This window comes from Oncorhynchus gorbuscha, linkage group LG19, assembly GCF_021184085.1.
Source record: "Oncorhynchus gorbuscha isolate QuinsamMale2020 ecotype Even-year linkage group LG19, OgorEven_v1.0, whole genome shotgun sequence".
Classification (NCBI taxonomy): domain Eukaryota; kingdom Metazoa; phylum Chordata; class Actinopteri; order Salmoniformes; family Salmonidae; genus Oncorhynchus; species Oncorhynchus gorbuscha.
The window spans coordinates 22,539,191-22,557,893 of record NC_060191.1 but is presented as its reverse complement, the minus strand read 5'-3'; the positions used below and the strand labels follow the sequence as shown (position 1 = coordinate 22,557,893).

The following is an 18,703-nucleotide window of genomic DNA, read 5'->3' as shown; positions in this document are numbered from 1 at the left end:
GGCAACATCATTTAATTGTAGTGGCAGGCAGGTTGTAGTGAGTGAATAACATTGATTTGAAGATAGTTGGGCCCTCTTTGTGGAACATTTCAATATATAGCACGGCTTTCAGCCAATCAGCATAAAGGGATCGAACCACACGGTTTGTAATTATCTATATACTCTTAGTTTGCATATTTGCTTTAATATCATTAGATCTATCCAAAAACACAGCAAAATCTGGTGTGCTGGCAGAGTTGATGTACCAAGCAGGTGGCAGCTGGGCTCTTACCTTATACAGTACCAATCCTCATGACTTGCCATAGCAAAATGTGTAAACAATTAAATTCCTGAACACATTTCAATAACAGGAATAAACAAAGGCCACCATTCAGTCAGACCCAGTGTTACAGCACATCCATCACATCTACATATTGGCAGACATTGAACATGGAGATTGAACAAGCAACGTGAAAGGCCTTTAGAGTAAAATCTATGGAAATAGGAAAGAAAGTATGGTTATGATGTTCATGTGGTGAAAATAGTAGATACCCATAAAGACAAAAACAAATACTGAAATACTAGTGTGCATTCTGTATGTTATACAGCATTCCTTAAATGATACTCCCTCAGCGAACAGCTCTTCTTCATGCCACAGAAACAAGACAGTGACATCCGGTGGTACCTCCTAGAACAGCATGTCAGAGCCTATTATAGAATTTTCACCCGGTTTCCAATTGAACGCATGACTAAGTGAATATTTGACTTAAGTAGAAGTTTGCCCCATAGACTGTATTTCTATATAGAAAAAAACCCTGAGCATTTTGAAAAAGCTTTATTGTAAAATTACGATTGTTGTAAATCACAGTCAACACAGTACGGACAGTGGGTATGAAAAGTAGACTGTACAACAATGCAGTAAGTACATTTTTCATAGCAATAATAAAAAAAATGTTTAAATGAACAAATATAATCTGCCTATGGCTGACATTATTCATGACAAATATCATTGCTGGACAGACAGTTAAAACTAATCCAAAACTCTAAATACGATGATAAACAATGTAAAAATAACATGGCTATTATTTGATTTTAGTCATTTAGTAGAGGCTCTTATCCAGAGCAATTAGGGTTAAGTGCCTTGCTCAAGGGCACATCGGCAGATGTTTTATTTAGTTGACTAGTCGATTTGAACCAGCGACCTTTCGGTTAGTGGCCCAACGCTCTTAACCGCTAGGCTACCTCCCGCCCCATCTAATTTTCATTTTTTTCATTTTAAAATCCATGACTTCTCACAGTAAATCATTAAAAGTTCAAATTAATACTTGCGTTACAATCTTAAAGCTCCGGGTTACTCACATTGACTGTAAGATGACTGTAAGGTGAAAATGAATGGTTAAAAAGAGGGAATGAAAACCATTTTTGTTTTACTTTGGCTATTGCAATTCCAGTGTAGGCTACTTTAATTAAGCATTGGTATGTTCAACCACACACTACACTTAGTGCTTCAGTTAGAGCTATTCTGTACATTAAAAATAATTGAGAGGACATCAGGCTGACAATGTTTTCAGTAAATATGAAGCACACAATTACTAAATTACCCCCAATAAGGTCATTTGTACATAAATATCCAGCATCAAATTTTGATATCCGAGTTTAGGTATTGAAAATAAAATCACGGTATCAAGTCTGCAACATTAGTACTATTGACATAGACGACTAGTAATTGTGTTACGGGACAGATCAGTTACGCTGGGGGATACTGAACGTCTCACACCACCAGGCTCTCCCGACTCACGGCTCCATTCTGAAAAGAAAAGAAAGAGAGTTGAAACAAACAGAATGAGTTGGCCTAGTACTGTACTATAAGCATTACTGTCAGTCTAGAGACAACAAGCATACATATGAGAATAACCTGCTAAAACATACAACCACAATTCTGGCAAAACTAGGATGTGGATATATATTTTCTTCTGCTAAATATGATTATACATTTTTTTTGTAACTAGCAATAAAGGGATACTTCGGGATTTTGGAGCCCTTTCTACTTCCCAAGCCTCTACGAATCCGAGAGTGGAACTCTTCTCTCGTGTCTAACATATAGGCTCCCTTTTTGTGAACAGTCCCTTCACAAGTTTTCACTAGCATTAGCGTAATGCCTGGAATGCTATGGGGAACAGCATGCTAGCTTTTGCTTCAAGCAAGACGCAGAGACATAAAAAGGGCATCCACGAGTTCATCGAACGCTGGGGAAGTAGATAAAGGGCTTCATTGCCAAAATCCTGAAGTATCCCTTTAACTATGTTGATGAAAGTAGTTCTATGAAAGAAACAATCAATAAGGCATTATGGCAATGCAGTAAATAACACTGTGGCCTTGAGTGGCATCCTGAATGCTCAACGCCCATATGCAGAACCCTGTGATGACTGACTGACCTTGCGTAGGTTGCTCTTCTTGGAGGACGTCAAGCTCTCGTCATCGCTAATGTAGGGAGGCGGGTGAGGGGCTGGGTAGTTGTCGTCGTAGCGACGGTCGGGGTAGTTGGAAGGCGGGGACATGGGAAGTGGAGGGGGTCCGCGTGGGGCCCTGCCTCGGTCCGAGCGTTCGCTGTCGCTGTCCAGGCGCTCGCGGCTCCTCGCCCTCTGCTGCTCGCCTAGACGCTTCTTTTCCATGGCTTCCCGCAGAAAGCTATCATCGTAGGCGTCCCGCCCACCACCACGGCCGCCACCGCGCTCCCGATCACGTTCGATGTCCATCAGGTCGTCACGGCTACGGCTGCGTCTCCCCTGGAGACCACTGACCGGGCTGCCTCCGCGGCGACGGTCGTCAGGGGAGGGCTCGCGCCGTCTGCGGTCGTCAAAGTCACGGCCGCGGTCGTAGCCACCGCGGCTGCTAAAGTCATCATCCGAGCTGAGGGGAGAAAAAAACCACTGGGTAAACAACTGGGTCGAATCATTATCTTCCGCAGATTTGACCTTTGAGAAGTAGGGCTCATGCACTAGAAGGAGAAAGAGTGAGAGAGGCGCCAAATAAGAACCTCACCCTCTCCTTTCTCTGGCTCCTCCTCCGTCGCGGCGGTGGGGAGGGTAGTCGTTGCGGGGATCCCGGGGGTCTCTGGGGTAGCGGTCTCGGCGGGCGATGTCATCAAGGTTGTCCATGGAGCGGGCACGCCCGTGGGCCCCCATGTGGGGGGAGGGCCCACCTCCTCGCCGCGGGTAGTCGTCACGCCCCCGCTGGCCGTGCGTCGACACGCTGCTGATGGTGCTCATGGCCTCGTCCTGGTCGTACACGGTGGCGAGGGGCGGGGCCTGGGAGCGTCCACCGCCACGGCCCCGTGGGTCATCGTGTAAGGAGCTCACCTCGCTCATCCCCCCATCCACTGAGAGAGAGAAAGAGATGGGGGGAGAAGGGAAAAGGAAGAGGATGGAGAAACGCACAAGAAAGACAGTGAGAGAGATAAAGTGCAAGTCAGAGTTAAAAAAGCCCTATCACATTAACATTACAACACATTAAAGTTGATAAAGCCAGTTGAAGGCTCAGTGTGAAATGAACAAACACTTCCCCCTTTCACTTGAACAACACCCACAAAACACAACATTGAACTGATCCTAGAACAGCACTCCTACTCTGAGGCTCTTTGTGATTACAGGCCCCGAACTCTGCAGTACAGTACAGTTGACATGGCTGTGTTTATGTGTAGGTGTAAGACTCACAGCGGTTGTAATTCCCAGCGGCGTCACCAGGCCGGGTGGGGTCCAGGTTGGCTAGCTGTCTCTCCATGTAGTAGATGGCCCGCGTTGCATTCCCATCTGGGTCCACCTGGATACGGTAGCCACTCCGAGCTGAGGAGGGAGTAAATCATGAGAGATTGTGACAAGCAGGGTTGGTCTCAATTCCATTTCAAGTAAACAAAAAAAGGTTGTTTGCTTCGTAAACTAAAATTCCTTTGAAAAGCAATGTGGAAAATTTGAATGGGAATATCAGTTTAATTTGTGAATTGACTGAACGGAAATGGTAATGAGCCCAACCCCGGTGACAAGATAAAATATGCTGACATTTTTCAGCCCCCGAGATGATTCGGGAGCGGAGCTGTAGCTCTGGTTAGACTTTTGTATTATCACAAATAATCAAACAGACTGAGAATTTGTACTACGCATTTTAACCACTCACTTTGGTCTCCTGCGCCACTGTCCTGGTCATGCAGCAAAGGCACCTGGGAGCCATGTCCAACTACAAGCAGAAAACAAAAACAGAGATTATCAAAAGGTTCCTCACACCAGCATTGAAAACCACATTGCTGCGAAAATGTACAATACTGGGATTAGCCCACAGAGGGGAAAAAAAGTTGCGCATCAAGTCCTTGCTTTTATCAAGCTAATTCTCATGTTAAAACTGGAGAGGGGCTGTAGTTACCCGAGCTGGCTCCGTCGTAGTCCCGTCCGTAGCCGTTGGGGTGTAGTGGGGGGCCGCCCATTCCCTGGGGTAAGGGCAGCATGGGTATGCCGGGCTGTTGCATGACCCCTCCGTAGGGTGGCTGGGCGTACATGCTGGGAGCGTAGGGCGTGGTGGCGTAGTTGCTGGGGATGCCTGACTTCACCGCCTTGCCTGCTTCGTACACTGAATTGAGAGGAGTGAGTTCACAGTGTTACGACACATTGTAGTTAGGTGGCATACTGTAAATACATATTCTGGAGGACTTACTTCATTTGCCAGTGTGTTGTGCGTGACCAAAACCTTAAGTCTTTCTATGAATTGTATTTTATTTATTTTGATTTAACCTTTATTTAACTAGGCAAGTTAGTTAAGAACAAATTGTTATTTACAATGGTGGCCTACCCCGGCCAAACCCTAACCCGGACGACACTGGGTCAATTGTGCGCCACTCTATGGGACTCCCAATCATGGCTGGTTGTGATACTGCCTGGAATCGAACCAGGGTCTGTAGTGACTCCTCTAGCACTGAGATGCAGTGCCTTAGACCATTGAGCCACTCGGGAGCCCCAAGAAGATAAGAGTAGCAGAACATAGTGTATAAATAATTTGTACATGAGAATGGCAAATGAAAGGTAAACAGTGCCAGGGTCACAAATTCACAGCGTGAAACTAAATGAGAAAAGGGAGTTTGGTTGAATGGAATGGACATACTAAAATGAAAGTGGCATCGAAGCAGGATGCTCTGTGCCAAGTGGAAAAGGGAGAAGTAGGGGTGGAGGGTGGTACTTACGTGCCCGAGGGCAGCAGCACTTCTCTGGGCAGCAGGGGCAGCGGATGTAGCAGCAGCAGGTGTGGGGGCAGCACTGGCACCAACAGATTGCTATGAGGAGCAACAGCAGCAGGAAGCCAAACACTACCAGTACTACCAACAACCAGTCTGTATACAGAGAAAGAGTAGAGGGGGAAGAGAGAAAGAGTAGGGGGATTATAATTATGCATGTATAGGCAAGCTAATGTGTGTGTCATTCAGTCAAAATGAAACATCTCCTCTGTGTTCTCTGGGTGACTATCAGCGTGGTTGAATATTAACGTTTCTGTATTTACATAGCACTTGTTCATGCAGTTCTAGGTTTCCTGTGGCTCTGTTTAAACCAGAGAAGTAGAGGACTTCCCTTGTTCAAAAAGCCAACTTGACAAAGCTAACTTCTTCAAAAATGTGGACAAGAAAGTGACAATTTATTTATCAAGAACACTGGAGAACAGAGCCCTAGTATCGAAAAATAAACATTTGTATTAGAACCTGTAGCTTGGCTAGTCCAATGGTCGGTCTAGTATGCAACGCTACATTATGAGTAGTGTGAAAAGTCACAAGGACAAGCAGTAAACAATGGAGCATCTACACGAGAGGTTAATTTCAGACATCAGAGAAACCAGATAACACAGGTTTCGGTTTTACATTTTTTCAAACAATGGGTTCAGTGAGTCATTCTGTCAGATGAGGGAGCTAGCTGCACGGGAAAGAAAAACAATACATGCCAATATACTGAAAGATATATTCAACCACACATTTCCTATAAATGTCATAGGCTGCAGTCTGACTGAAGAGTTCTTTTGCGGTTTGAGTCAACACAAAACAGACCAGAGCTATGTGCTGAGTGGCCCCATATTACAACAATGTCACAGCTTTTAGGGCTATCGTGATGTTCTGCTGAGAGTTTTGTGGTCTCGACCATGAAGGAGAGAAAAACATGTTACAGTTGAATATAACCAATGCAACCAACTAATTTTATATTTCAAGGGTTAATTATACATCGTTTAAGTTGTTGTGAGGGGACTTCCCTAAAAATAAAATATTTTAAAGAGGTGTTTTTTGGTAGCTTTTTAGCTGTCTGTCAGTGCACATTTTGAGATGTTAAGCAATGTGGTTCCTCATTCTAAAGTTAGACCTTGAAGGTGCTGTAATGTTTAAAAATAGACAACAAAGGCTTGATTCAGTACAGACAAAATCGTTGCACGAACTACCTTGATAAAAACACCAACAAGCTTGTTAAAGTCAACCAGGCTTGATCAATCAAACCAGCAAAACCGTAGTTTTGTCGGCCTTTCTCAAGGGAGGCTGCTTCTTTGACTCTATATTTTCTAACCACATTGACCACATGTCGTCTCATTCAAAGCTGTGAGGAAATTTGCAAGAGGGTTCAGGCCAAATGTCATTCTCCTGAAACTGAACCTAAACAGTGACCTAGTTTACTAAAAACAGGGCTCTTAGGCTAGGGTTGAGCTCCACTGGTTTTAAGGGGCAAACTGGAAAGTACCTTCCATAACCAGTAAGTCAATCTCAGGCAGGAGATCAGTGGTATTTGACTTTCTCTCTGTGAAAGAAAGAAAGCCACAATTATTTTAAAAAGCCCCAACTATCTTTCTAATAAATGACTACACTTTTGCCCTCTTGAGACTCCCTCACAACAACTTGTCCTTCTTGGAAGTCCCTGCTAAGTGGTTCATGATTCATGAATCACTTCAAAATAGAAGTCATGGATCCTTCCGGAGAAACTTCACTGAGCCTCGATGGGTGACGTCTCATTTATACAGAATCCGGAGTCAAATAGCAAATTTGGAAATTGTGGAACTGCCTGAAAATTGGATTTGGCTTTTCAAGATCTTTTACATTTGATTGCTACTGCTATTAGATTTTGTGTTGCTCCACATGGTGTCCAGCTAACTCAACAAATAAACCCAAGAGAACTAAGGGGAAATTAGCACAGAGAAAAAGAGTGATTGTTCCTCATAGGACAGCAGTTCTGTGAGGAGAGGTAGTATAGGACTTGGTGGAAATGGGGGGGGTGGTGGTGGTGGACAGGTGGAAGATGACAGCAGGTCAGGTGAGCTCTAAAAAGGGTCTGTGAGGATAGGAGCTACTCACCCAGCACTATGAGCTCAGTGTAGTCCTCGCTGTTCCCTGTCAGGTCCTGAGAAGACACCACAGAGCACACGTACACGCCGCTGTCTCCCCACGCCGTCTGGGCAAGGTTCAGGTCTGCATCTAAAGAGATAAGTAGGGTGGGTTTGAGGAGGGGACACTGGCAACAGACAAGACTCATTCTGATATAGGAGCCTTGTAATGGAAGTAACACGCAGACAGAGAGAGACAGGCATACACACGCGCACTCACCGGTGCGCTTGCCCCCCTCACACACATCACATTTGAAATCACAAAAAGTCAAACTCACTGTTCAAGATGCTGACTTTTCGCCCCTGGTACTCCTCGCCCAGGGTGACAGCACTGCCCTGCTTGGAGGCCACGATGCGCACTGTCCGCATGTTGTCGGCACACTCAATGTTGGCGTTGTAGTTAGGGTTGTTCTGGGACAGGATGTTGTCAGCGCTGCTGGGGTTCAGGGCTGCCTGGATGGGGTCCCTGCAGTAGGACTTGTACCTCCAAGTGATGACGGGCGGCTGCGTGGAAGACGTCTGGAAGTTGCAGGTGAGCGTGACCGGCTGGAACAGGATGACCACGTACCTCTTGACAGGACACTGGACAGAGATGGCCATAGTGGAGCCTGGAGAGAGAATAGGAGTGTTTAAAGAGGATAGTTTATCTCAATGCATGCAGGTAGAGATAGATATCTTCACCACCCATAACAGTGTGCAAGAAAGTGTTTGTTGTTGAACTGAAGGCAGTGTACTTTTCCCGTGAGTACATTATTTGCTCAATTTTCTAATTTGTAATTCAGCAACTCTGTGAGAGTGAAGGTACTCTGGGTGTAGCAGGAAGCTGACCAGTCTGCAAGTGACAGTCACAACGATATGTCATAACTAAAGACTGGTATCATAGAGAATAGATGCAATGAGTCACCAAGACCTTAAGCTGTGCATGTTCCATCAACAAAACTCTACATTTGAGTAATAGCCTAGCCCTAAATGCTGTAATAGTTCAGCATTGACTGAATTATACATTTCACAGGGGGGAAAATGGTATCAAATGTATAAGGCAGACATTGGCATTTGGCATGAACATATTAGATGTTACTTGGCTCCATGAGAAACTTGCTAAGATTGCTTCACCGCTCTTCAATTGTCAAAAAGGTAGCATCACTGTGGAATTCCTGCTAGATAGACTAATCTGTTGAACTACAGTTTCATATCATATTTGGAGTAGGGAGGTAGTCTGACTTGTATCGTTGATGTGATATTATCAAAATCACACCCCTATACCTTATTCCAGGCCATGTGTGTGCACAAAACAATGTCAGGAGTCAAACATATTATTATGATATGATGAATACTTCATCTGAAAGTAAAGAAAAGGCTTTGACTATGATTCAGGCATTAAAATGAAAGTGTCTAGTAAACCTTAGTTTACTGTATTCTGACATGTAAATATAGATTGTTGTCCACCACTGGAGAACTGGATATCTGTGATTTAACTAATGAATCACAAATCCACTAATGATTATCTGAAAAAATACATAGGACTATTATTAACGTTATACATTTTCTTTCTATAGGAAAAACACTCAATATTACTTATACGGTGGTGATGTTACAAAGCATACACAAAACTGTAAAAAATACATAAACATAGTATTTCGGGCACGTGATGATGCCAACGGATACATAGCATTTATACATGTTCAAATTAATACAGATTATCCATTTGGTGATCAACACCTGACAAAACAACGAACTCCAGAGATCCAGGTCACCTCTAACGATGAAAAATAAAACATACAATTGAGCACAATGCTACTTTTCCTTACGAATTCGACATCAAAAATAAGTTAATATAAACGGTTTAAAGAAGACGTTTATTAAGAAATACACAAATCAGTAACTAACTTATTGATTAAATTGTGCCCTGACCCTCCCTTCTCGAAAAACATTGCATTTCCTCTCCCTACCTGTTGCCATAAGGACGGTCACGACGAAAATCAGGAACATCTTTCGATCCGAAGTGAGTATATTTGAGAGAAGTCTCAATGTAAAAACCTTAATGTAAAAACCATGTATAGTAATTAATTCAAGGCCTGCATAAATGCCATTAGAAACCTTGTAGAACCCCAAGCATGTATTGTGTTTTTCTTAACTAGGTAGGCCTTCCGACATTTTCTCTCACGGCGTAGGTATGCGAGTAGGAGGCGGACCAGACAGGTGAGATTGCCAAACCTCTGGCACAATGGGGGGAGGGGGATTTTGATGCGAATCCTAGGGCTGGCCATTGGAAACTAATATTAGTTTCCAATGGCCAGCCCTAGGATTTGAATGTGAAATATGTTGGAATAAAAAATAAAAAGGTTTTATTAGTTTATTTAGTTTATCGCTCTCTGCATTGTTAATCTACATTTGAACGTGACCTGGGATACACCCATTCCACCTCAAACTACCGGTAGCGATAGTTGGTATGGCCTAGCTCGAAACTAGTTTTTTTTTGTTTTGCCTGTATGCTAAGCAGCAATGTGGTGATCTCAAGCTCATTGTCTAGTCAAACACTGTTTTATGAGGATGGTTTGTTTATAAGTATAACCCTATGCGTGAAATACCAGTATTGCCAGGGCTTTCAATTGTGGGTTTCAATTTCTGTTTGAGTTGTGGACTTCGACTGTTTCATTTTCATTGAAGAAAATTCGTTTTACACACAGTTTTCACTCTGAATATCCTTAGCGATGGTATCCTACACGTTTCACATTTGTTTTGATACCGAGGTAAAGACAGTTTCAGGTTGGATATTCAATAATCGCGCTTTCAAACCACTTGAGCAGCACTCCAGATAAGTGTCATGATGTTGGAAAAATTGCACACACAACATTGCAGAGGTCTTATTTTCACATTTTGGACATTATTAATTTGCCTTGCAAAGCTAATAAACATGTGGAAATGTGAGCACCATTTTGTATTCCAAGTTGAATTGTTGGTCATGTGACTCAAACGAGGTTCAGAATGTACACTCAGTGGGCCTACACATTGCACACCCTTTAGTTTGTCTATTTTCATCTCACACGGTTTTACATTCATTTTTCAAACTTATTATTTCAACAGCTCCTTGGTCATGTGACCTACTGGACTCAAACAAGGTGCAGAATGTCTACTGGCTACCCTTCTATATTGCACACCCTTTAGTTTGTCCATTTTCATCAAGATTTTACATGAATTTAAACATTCACATTTCAATAGTCCTTGGTCATGTGACCTGACTTTAAACACAATTCAGAATGTACAGTCGTGGCCAAAAGTTGAGAATGACACAAATACATTTTTCAAAGTTTGCTGCAGTCTTTAGGTATTTTTGTCAGATGTTACTATGGAATGCTGAAGTATAATTACAAGCATTCCATAAGTGTCAAAGGCTTTTATTAACAATAACATTAACTTGATGCCAAGAGTCTCCAATACCCCTGCAATCTGCCCTGGCATGCTGTCAATTAACTTCTGGGCCACATCCTGACTGATGGCAGCCCATTCTTGCAAAATTAGTGCCTAGAGTTTGTCAGAATTTGTTAGTTTTTGTTTGTCCACCTGCCTCTTGAAGATTGACCACAAGTTCTCAATGGGATTAAGATCTGTGGAGTTTCCTGGCCATGGACCCAAAATATGGATGTTTTGTTCCCCGAACTACTTAGTTTTGCCTTATGGCAAGGTACTCTATCATGCTGGAAAAGACATTGTGCGTCACCAAACTGTGCCTGGATTGTTGGGAAAAGTTGCTCTCGGAAGATGTGTTGGTACCATTCTTTATTCATGGCTGTGTTCTTAGGCAACATTGTGAGTGAGCCCACTCCCTTAGCTGAGAAGCAACCCCACACATGAATGGTCTCCGGATGCTTTACTGTTGGCATGACACAGGACTGATGGTAGCGCTCACCTTGTCTTCTCCGGACAAGCTTTTTTCCAGATGCCCCAAACAATCGGAAAGGGGATTGAGAAAATGACTTTACCCCAGTCCTCAGCAGTCCAATTCCTGTACCTTTTGCATAATATCAGTCTGTCCCTGATGTTTTTCCTGGAGAGAAGTGGCTTCTTTGCTGCCCTTCTTGACCACGCCATCCTCAAAATCTTCACCTCACTGTGCGTGCAGATGCACTCACACCTGGCTGCTGCCATTCCTGAGCAAGCTCTGTACTGCTGGTGCACCAATCCTGCAGCTGAATCAACTTTAGGAGATGGTCCTGGCTCTTGCTGGACTTTCCTGAAGCATTCTTCACAACTGTTGAACCGCTCTCCTTTAAGTTCTTGATGATCCGATAAATGGTTGGTTTAGGTGCTATCTTACTGGCAGCAATATCCTTGCCTGTGAAGCCCTTTTTGTGCAAAGCAATGATGACTGAAAGTGTTTCCTTGCAGGTAACCATGATTGACAGAGGAAGAACAATGATTCCAAGCACCATCCTCCTTTTGAAGCTTCCAGTCTGTTATTCGAACTCAATCAGCATGACAGAGTGATCTCCAGCCTTGTCTTCGTCAACACTCACACCTGTGTTAACGAGAGAATCACTGACAGCTGGTCCTTTTGTGGCAGGCTGAAATGCAGTGAAAATGTTTTTGGGGGATTCTGTTCATTTGCATGGCAAAGAGGGACTTTGCAATTAATTGCAATTCATCTGATCACTCTTCATAACATTCTGGAGTATATGCAATTGCCATCATACAAACAGGCAGCAGACTTCGTCAAAATTAATATTTGTGTCATTCTCAACTTTTGGCCACGACTGTACACTCAGTGGGCCTGCACATGCTTTAGTTTGTCCATCTTCATTTCATGAAATTTTACATGAATTTTCAATGTTTTTCCATGATACTAATTTCAATAGCTCCTTGGTCATGTGACCTACTGACCTCAAACAAATTCAGAATGTCCACTAACTATCCTTTTATATTGCACACCCTCTAGCTTGTCCAATTTCATCTCACACTTTAAAAAAAACATTAATTAGCCTGCTCTGCCCTTCTGAAGGACAGTGTCACTCATACACCTATTCACTTGGGCCTTCTCCCTGGGGCCTTCCTGATCTCCAGGCAGGCCCCCATTGACCTGGTGACCTCTGACTCCTGGCCTCTTACTTTTGTCAGATTTGATTCAATAGTAAATCAATTCACAACCTTCCACAGAAGGTGCATATGCCTACTGTAATATAGGACACATAGTTGGGGTTAGAAAGCAGACACCTCAACAAATGAATGTCAGTATACATGTATGTCTCAGGGTGTAAAGCAACAGGTTATTTTGGATCTGGGTTGAGCATGCAGTGTGAAGCAGAGACCGAACACAAAGGACAGCTTTGATAGATTTATTGTGGAAGACGGAATTCACCTGGGTGAAAATGGCTCCTGGCTGTTGTCATCAAACATTGAGAATGTTGTTGGTCAACTAAATAGACATGAGGACAATATTAGCATTACATGTAAGTCAGTTTTTACCATCTCCTCATTGGTCACTGTGAGAGTTCCACATGTTGTCTGAAAGTGGTGACATGCCAAATGGTGCTAACGGGAGAAATGTCATTGCTATTCCTGCTTTTTTTTCTATTCCTGCTATTCCTGCTTTTTTTCTTTTGCTATTCCTGCTGTTTTCCTAACAGGTATAATCCAATATTTGAGTATCCTGTTCTGAAATCTCAAAGTATAGAATCCATATGATTTTAAATGCAGAAAAGGTTTGACATTTTTACATGTGAATATTTGTAGTTTATTACCTAAAATTGATAATGTCAAGATCTGGGCCTCACAGGCAGACCCTGATATTTTTATTGTATCTGAGATCTGGTCAACTGTTGAAACCCTGGACTGATGTTGCTACGGATGGTTACAATGTGTTCAGGGCTGGTAGGAAAGGCAAAGGTGGTGGTGTTGTTATTTACACAAAAAATATTTCTGTGTCTCTGTTAAAGGCTACTTCTAGTCCTAAACTATTTGAATTGTTGGCTTTAAGTCTTCAGTTGTACAAACTCAAGAATGACAGGTATCGGAATCTATCGTCCACCTTCTGCCATGAAGTGTGTACTAAACGAACTCACTGATTAAATTGCCATTTTCATTACCCCAGAGGTGTCGATCGCTGGAGATTTTAATCTTGCATGGAGAACGCAGGATGCGGATTGTCTAAATTATTTTTGTACTAATCCAAATTTGACTCAGCTGATTACAAAGCCCACTAGGGTCCAAAGTTAAAGGACCCTACAAAGTAGACTTTGACCTCATATTTACAAATACTGCAGAGAAATATGCTGGGAGTGGGGTATTTGCTTTGGATATTAGTGACCGCTGTCCCATTGCATGTGTCAGGGATATACGGATGCTTCGATCCAAACCTAGTTTTATCAACAAGATACATTTCAATGAGCAGGCCTTTTATTTTGGTGACTTTGATTGTATTGCATCTATACCTGACCCAGACTTGGCTCTGAACAACTTCTCAAATGTTTTCAATTGTATTGTAGATAAACATGCTCCCTTTAAAAAATGTGAATACAAAATCGATCTTGCCCTTGGTTCAGTTCAGAGCTATCTTAAGTTCTATAAAACAGAGATGCTGCCTCGGCCAAAGATGGGTTCACAGACTCGGGCCCAGACTTGCAGTCTTTTAGGCGGTTGAGAAATCTGTGTAAAATTAGTTTTTTTTAAGAAAAAAAAGAAGCAAAAGTGTATTAACATAATAATCAGATATCTGAATGTACAGGGAACCAAGCTCCATTTTGGAAAGCTGTTCATTCACTGAAGGGTTGTAATCTCCTCTTCTCTCCCCAATAAATGAATTTAGATTCTGTCCCTATTATTGACTAAATTGATATCATTAATGCATTTAATCTCAGTTTTATCTCTGCAGGCTTTATATTTGAATGTATTTTCAAGCCAGCTCTTGAAAAGAGTAGTTTGGATGTAGATGGTGAAAGTTTATTGAATGGTACTGAAAATGCTAGTCAGGAGTTCTCGTTTCGGAAATTCACTGATAAATAAGTCATAGATGCTTTGTTAACATTAGACCCCAAAATAATCTACAGGGGCTGATCATTTGGAGCCTTGTCTGCTTAAGTGTGCAGCACCCCTTATTGCTGGCTCAGTAGACCACATTTTTAATTTAACATTGTTATCAGGAAGTATTCCAAAAGCTTGTAAATCTGCATATGTGCTGGCACTCCATAACGGTGGGGACACAAAAGATCTTGACAACTATTGCCCCACTTCAAGACTCATTGTTTAGCTAAAATTCATGAATCCTTGGTTGATGTACAACTTTGTTCCTTTTTATCTGATAATTGTATTCATATAAACCAATCTGGGTTTAGGCCTGGGCATAGTACTACCACAACAACCATGCTAGTTGTTGATCTTGTCAATGTCTTCGATGCTAAAAAGAGCTGTGCTGCCTTGTTTATTGATCTGTCAAAGGCAGTCAACACTGTTGATCATTCTGTTTTGCTGAAGAAATTATCAAGAGTAGGCCTGGGATATAGAGACTTTTTACAGTTTTAGAATTATCTTAGTGACAGAACTCAGGCCATCTTGATCGATGGGGTTAAATCAGAATTTCTTGATTCAAAAACGAGTTCCTCAGGGTTTGATTTTGGGTCCATTATTGTTAACTTTGTATATTAATGAATAGGAAACACTTAATTATTTTAGCATTCATCTCTATGCAGATGACAGTTTTGTATTCCTGTGCCACCTCAGTGCAGCAGGCCATTCGTGAACTTCAACATGACTTTGATTCAATTCAGAAATCACTTGCAGATCTTAAATGAGTGTTAAATACAAGTAAAACCAAGCTCATGCTGTTCTCTAGGTCACGAAATGTTGACCCTAAGGACCTGCATATGTGCTCTATAAATGGAGCACAAATTGAGCTTGTTTCTCAATATAAGTAACTGGGTGTCTGGATTGATGACAACTTATCCTTTGTAACGCATATACAAAATCTGACTAAGAAGCTAAGATCCAAGATTGTTATTTTTATATCTAAATGAATCATGCCTTAGTATTAAAAATAGGAGGAAGATTGTTCAAACAACACCTCTCCCTGTATTGGATTTTGGTGAAAATGTTTACATGCATGCGGCAACCTGTTTTTAAAACCCTTCCGCAATACGTTTTATCACAGGGGACAATTTTAGGACTCATCATTGCAGTCTGTATACAATGTGTGATGGACCTCTCTTGTCTGTAAGAAGAGCTCTGCATTCTCTTTTAGTTATTTACCAAGTAATCTTAAAGAAACTCCCTCCGTATATAACTTCATTAATTAAGATAAGAATCATAAGCTGCCAAACCCGTTTACAGGAATAGTAAGCAGCTACAGATCCCTTCAGTCTCCACAGATCTGGGGAAATCGTGTTTGGTTTTTGCCCCTAATTTGTGGACCAATAGAAAGAGTTCACTGCAGCTAGATGTGATGGTGCCACTCAGGCAGTTTAAATGATTGATTGAGGACCTCTATGTAGTTAAATGTGATTGTTTTTATTAAATGTTTATTTTTGTTAATTGTGTGCTGAATTGTTTTAATATTCTGTTTTTATTGTAATATGTACAGGGCTCTCTTGTAAAAGAGATTTTAATCTCAATGTGACTCCGTTAAAATAAAGGTTACATTTTTAAAAAGACAAGCATGGTTTTATCCACAAAAACTGTTTGCAATCACAAGTTCCAGAATATTCTCTTATTCTTTTGAGATTTCTTTACTATTCTTATCAATCACTGTTTACTTTTAAAAAACAGTTAAAATTGGAAAAACAAAGAAACGGAAAGCCGTGCAGCACAAATGGCAGGCGTCAGTCTTTAGAATTATTACCATTACAGCTTTCAAACTTTATTAGCCATGTGCTCTCATCAAACAGCATCCACCATGCCTCTAGATTGCATCTCTCCCTGTGGGCAGCTGTCTAGAACTACAAATGACAGGGTTTAAAATGCACCGAGCTCAATTTACAGGATCACTTTATTCTTCATTCAGCATCATTCTTAAAATAGTGGTGATCCTAACTGACCTAAGGCAGGGAATTTTTACTAGGATTAAATGTCAGGAATTGTGAAAAACGGAGTTGAAATGTATTTGGATAAGGTGTAGGTCAACTTCCGACTTCAACTGTAGGTAAGCATATGGAAAACATATAGGAAAGAAAATGTTTCTAAAGGCATGCCCTGTCATTGTAACCTTTTAGCCCTTCTAGAAGTGTCCAGCACAAACGATACAATTGTAGTTTCTACTAGTGTTAACAGCTCATAAGACGTGTTTGTTTGAAAATGTAGAATGCTTCACTGTTCCTCTCCCAAATGCTCCGCTGCATGTTCCTCAAACTTTTGTTGTCTACAGAGCTTCAGGCCTATAGAAAGAAATTAAAATGGATCAAAACCCTTACTTAGGCCAATAAGAATAAACGTGTGTTGTTAATAGCTGTTTTACCCATCACCTGCGGAGGTGGGGGACAAATTTGACCAAACCTACCTCCTCTCTTGACGATCGCTGTAAAAACACAAAAGGGGAGAGAGAAAATAACATTGAGCCATAACTTTAGCAATTTTATTGGTTGTTGCTGTTTTAATAAATACATTAGCATTTTATTGTATAGAATGTTGTGGTTGGATTATGATATAAAATAGAGAATAGCCTTCCTAATTATAACTTGATATCATTTCATCTGTTTTAAAGAGGTCATCAAATCTGGATAAGAGGACCCTTTAAACTTTTCATCTTAAATTGTGTACATACCGTTCAATCTTGCGATAATAGAAACAGATGGACACTGACACGATGCCAATCCCAGCACAGCAGACCACTATGGATAAACAAACTCAGGTTGTTTTAGGGTGTTTCCTTTTTTGCTGTTTTTCAAAGAATTTGTAAAAATCCAAATAACTTCACAGCTCTTCATTGTAAGGGGTTTAAACACAGTTACCCATGCTTGTTCAATGAACCATACACAATTAATGAACCTGTGAAATGGTCATTAAGACCGCTTACAGACTGTAGGCAATTAGGACACTGAAGAGGCATTACTGATTGAAAAACACCAAAAGAATGATGCCCAGGGTCCCTGCTCATATGCGTGAATGTGCCTTAGGCATGCTGCAAGGAGGCATGAGGACTGCAGATGTGGCCAGGGCAATAAATTGCAATGTCTGTACTGTGAGACGGAAAAGACAGCACTTCAGGGAGATCGGATGGACAGCTGATCATCCTCGCAGTGGCAGACCACGTGTAACAACACCTGCACAGGATCGGTACATCTGAACATCACACCTGCGGGACAGGTACAGGATGGTGGCAACAACTGCCCGAGTTACACCAGGAATGCACAATCCCTCCATCAGTGCTCAGACTGTTCACAATAGGCTGAGAGGAGTTGGACTGAGGGCTTGTAGGCCTGTTTGTAAGGCAGGTCCTCACCAGACATCACCGACAACGTCGCTCACATATGGGCACAAATCCACCGTCGCTGGACCAGACAGGACTGGCAAAATGTGCTCTTCATTGACAAGTCGTGGTTTTGTAAAACCAGAGGTGATGGTCAGATTTGCGTTTATTGTCAAAGGAATGAGTGTTACACTGAGGCCTGTACTCTGGAGTGGGATCGATTTGGAGGTGGACGGTCCGTCATGGTCTGGGGCGGTGTGTCACAGCATCATCGGACTGCGCTTGTTGTCATTGCAGGCAATCTCAACACTGTGCGTTACAGGGAAGACATCCTCCTCCCTCATGTGGTACCCTTCCTGCAGGCTCATCTTGACATGACCCTGAAATGGCATGAAATGTCACCAGCCATACTGCTCGTTCTGTGCGTGATTTCCTGAAAGACAGGAATGTCAGTGTTCTGCCATGGCCAGCGAAGAGCCCGGATCTCAATCCCATTGAGCACGTCTGGGACCCGTTAGATCGGAGGGTGAGGGCTAGGGCCATTCCCCCCAGAAATGTCTGGGAACTTGCAGGTGACTTGGTGGAAGAGTGGGGTAACATCTCACAGCAAGAACTGGCAAATCTGGTGCAGTCCATCGGAGGAGATGCACTGCAGTACTTAATGCAGCGGGTGGCCACACCAGATACTGACTGTTACTTTTGATTTTGATCCCCCCCTTTGTTCAGGGACACATTATTCCATATCTGTTAGTCACATGTCTGTGGAACGTGATCAGTTTGACTCAGTTGTTGAATCTTATGTTCAAACAAATATTTAGACATAAATAAACGCAGTTGACAGTGAGAGGACGTTTCTTTTTTTGCAGACTTATATTTTGGTCTTGACATTCCCAACTCTAGTATCAAAAAACAACAACAGGTAATTGGTGTTTATTCAAGTTACACAAAACA

At 42.1% G+C, this 18,703-nt stretch overlaps 1 protein-coding gene across 2 annotated transcripts; it reads right to left on the bottom strand.

Moving 5' to 3' along the window:
- Positions 1 to 799: 799 nt before the first annotated feature.
- LOC124005060 (lipolysis-stimulated lipoprotein receptor-like) lies at positions 800 to 9,554 on the bottom strand. Of its 2 annotated transcripts, XM_046313958.1 has the most exons (11): positions 9,315 to 9,554; positions 7,644 to 7,973; positions 7,337 to 7,456; positions 6,729 to 6,785; positions 5,204 to 5,350; positions 4,393 to 4,596; positions 4,150 to 4,209; positions 3,693 to 3,821; positions 3,022 to 3,358; positions 2,415 to 2,889; positions 800 to 1,786 (listed from the first exon to the last, which is right to left on the bottom strand). In XM_046313958.1, exons 1-11 carry the CDS (start codon positions 9,352 to 9,354, stop codon positions 1,751 to 1,753), a joined length of 1,935 nt encoding a protein of 644 aa, XP_046169914.1. In that variant the 5' UTR covers positions 9,355 to 9,554; the 3' UTR covers positions 800 to 1,750. The 2 variants fall into 2 exon arrangements, with proteins under 2 accessions (XP_046169914.1, XP_046169915.1); XM_046313959.1 differs by lacking the exon at positions 6,729 to 6,785.
- Between the last annotated feature and the right edge of the window lie 9,149 nt (positions 9,555 to 18,703).

Coding starts and splice junctions, on each gene's coding strand:
- LOC124005060 (XM_046313958.1), bottom strand. CDS start 9,354: ATGTTCCTGATTTTCGTCGTGACCGTCCTTATGGCAACAG. Junction 3,822..4,149: donor CAGTGGCGCAGGAGACCAAA/GTGAGTGGTTAA, acceptor CTCCCTCCTCAG/CTCGGAGTGGCTACCGTATC. Junction 2,890..3,021: donor GGAGCCAGAGAAAGGAGAGG/GTGAGGTTCTTA, acceptor TTCTCCCCTCAG/CTCGGATGATGACTTTAGCA.